Genomic DNA, 2,500 nt, shown 5'->3' on the forward strand with positions numbered 1-2,500 from the left:
AGACAGACAGGTAGAGAGAGTCAGACAGTGAGACAGACAGTGAGACAGACAGGTAGAGAGTGAGAGTCAGACAGTGAGACAGACAGACAGACAGGTAGAGAGAGAGAGTCAGACAGTGAGACAGACAGTGTGACAGACAGACAGACAGATAGAGAGAGAGAGTCAGACAGACAGGTAGAGAGAGAGAGTCAGACAGTGAGACAGACAGACAGGTAGACAGTGAGAGAGACAGACAGTGAGACAGGTAGAGAGTCAGACAGACAGTGCGACAGACAGAGAGGTAGAGAGTGAGAGAGACAGACAGTGAGACAGACAGTGAGACAGACAGACAGGTAAACTGGCTGGAACAGAAGGTCAGCAGCTCCACACTCTTCTCTTCTTTACTCTACTCCATGTCGTAACACTGCAGTCTGTTCAGCATTTCACACACTTAGATTTTTAAGCGGCCTGAGGGTGAGTTTAAGGGCGAGTCTGAGGGGGCCCGAGGGCGAGTCTGAGGGGGCCCGAGGGCGAGTCTGAGGGGGCCCGAGGGCGAGTCTGAGGGGGCCCGAGGGCGAGTCTGAGGGGGCCCGAGGGCGAGTCTGAGGGGGCCCGAGGGCAGGACCCTGCATTTCTGAATGCACACACCTACATCTGCATGAATTGTGGGAGGAGCTATAAAGTGTATAACAGTAATGACGTCTGTGGTACAGCTGAGTGTGATACTGACTTCCTGTAATTGAACCAATCACAGCAGAGATTACACGGAGTAAATCTGGGCACTGACCATCTCCTCGTCCTCGGCCAGCACCAGGTCGTAGTCACTGAGAGCCACGCAGAAGATGATGGCCGTCACGCCTTCGAAACAGTGGATCCACTTCTTCCTCTCTGACCTCTGACCTCCAACATCAAACATCCTGCACAGACATCATGGCATGATTAACAAACCGATAAAAAAAGAAATCTTTACGTACACTGACGTTCATGACGCCCTGCGTAGGAACGAGGACACTGGCGAGCGCTACGAACTTCCTGTTTGCATCATCGGGAGGAAGTGATGAGCAGGAAGGAAGACGCTCACACACACACACACACACACACACACACACACACACACACACACGAAAGTCGATGTTTTGCTTCTGGATTTGAGTCACAACGCTGCAGCAAAACTTCGGTCAGTCTTTAAGAGACTTTTAGTGCAGCTGCGTGAGACAGAGCTCCTCACACAGAGCTGACATCCAGCACAACACACTGACGGTGACTCGGCAGGACGACACACAACACACTGACGGTGACTCGGCAGGACGACACACAACACACTGACGGTGACTCGGCAGGACGACACACAACACACTGACGGTGACTCGGCAGGACGACACACAACACACTGACGGTGACTCGGCAGGACGACACACAACACACTGACGGTGACTCGGCAGGACGACACACAACACACTGACTAGCGCCTCGCTAGCGATGCTCACTTAAAGTGCAGGTCCTTGAAGGTGAAGTGAGTCTCCACAATGCCGGTGGTCTTGACGCGGGTCCTCAGGACGTCCTGCTGCGTAGGGATGTAGGTGGTCTGAGATATTCTGTCCAGATCGTTCAGATAACTACGAGGGGGAAAAAATGAGAATGGAAAACGTTATTAAATTAACTTTGTGTAATTACATTAACACCACTGACACGACTGAGCTCTGATCTGATCCTCAGCACAGGGTCGAGAGCAATTAACATGGTGCCCTGTTAGTCCTCCATGTGCTGTGGAGATTATCACAGTGAGCCCTCACACACACACACACACACACACACAGAAAAACACACACACACACACACACACACACACACACACAGAGACAGAAAAACACACACATACTCACTCACACACAGACAGACAGAAAAACACACACATACTCACTCACACACAGACAGACAGAAAAACACACACACACTCACTCACACACAGACAGACAAAAACACACACACTCACTCACACACAGACAGACAGAAAAACACACACACTCACTCACACAGACAGACAGAAAAACACACACACTCACTCACACAGACAGACAGACAAACACACACACACTCAGTTTATCAGCGTTGTGTTTACAGTGCTAAATAACTCCCACATGTGAAAGTCCAAGGGCATCGCAGTTTAAAGAGAAAACTAAACAGGAGTGAAAACACAACTGAGGAAAAACAAGGAGAAGAAGAAACAGAGACAGACAGGTGAGAGGACAAGAGGACAGACAGACAGAAAAAGAGGAGGAAAGAGACAGAATAGGGGGTCAGAGAGAGAGAGAGAGAGTGAGAGTGAGAGGAGGAAAGACAGAGACAGAGGGGCAGAAAGGTGGAGGACACAGGCAGGCAGACAGACAGACAGAGGGGTAGACAGGTGGAGGACACAGGCAGACAGACGGACAGACGGACAGACAGAGGGGCAGACAGGTGGAGGACACAGGCAGGCAGACAGACAGACAGACAGAGGGGCAGACAGGTGGAAGACACTGGC

General features: G+C 51.0%; 1 protein-coding gene across 2 annotated transcripts in view; it reads right to left on the minus strand.

The window, feature by feature from the left end:
• gnai1 (guanine nucleotide binding protein (G protein), alpha inhibiting activity polypeptide 1) overlaps positions 1 to 2,500 on the minus strand; it is a 29,984-nt gene that overhangs the window by 2,890 nt on the left and 24,594 nt on the right. For both annotated transcript variants that reach the window (XM_047803754.1, XM_027160782.2), the window contains exons 6-7: positions 1,467 to 1,595; positions 767 to 896 (exon numbers count right to left, since the gene is read on the minus strand). In XM_047803754.1, the coding sequence (XP_047659710.1) occupies positions 767 to 896; positions 1,467 to 1,595 (259 nt within the window). The remainder of the gene's footprint in view (positions 1 to 766; positions 897 to 1,466; positions 1,596 to 2,500) is intronic.

The sequence above is a fragment of the Tachysurus fulvidraco genome, chromosome 19, assembly GCF_022655615.1.
Source record: "Tachysurus fulvidraco isolate hzauxx_2018 chromosome 19, HZAU_PFXX_2.0, whole genome shotgun sequence".
In the NCBI taxonomy this organism is placed as follows: Eukaryota; Metazoa; Chordata; class Actinopteri; order Siluriformes; family Bagridae; genus Tachysurus; species Tachysurus fulvidraco.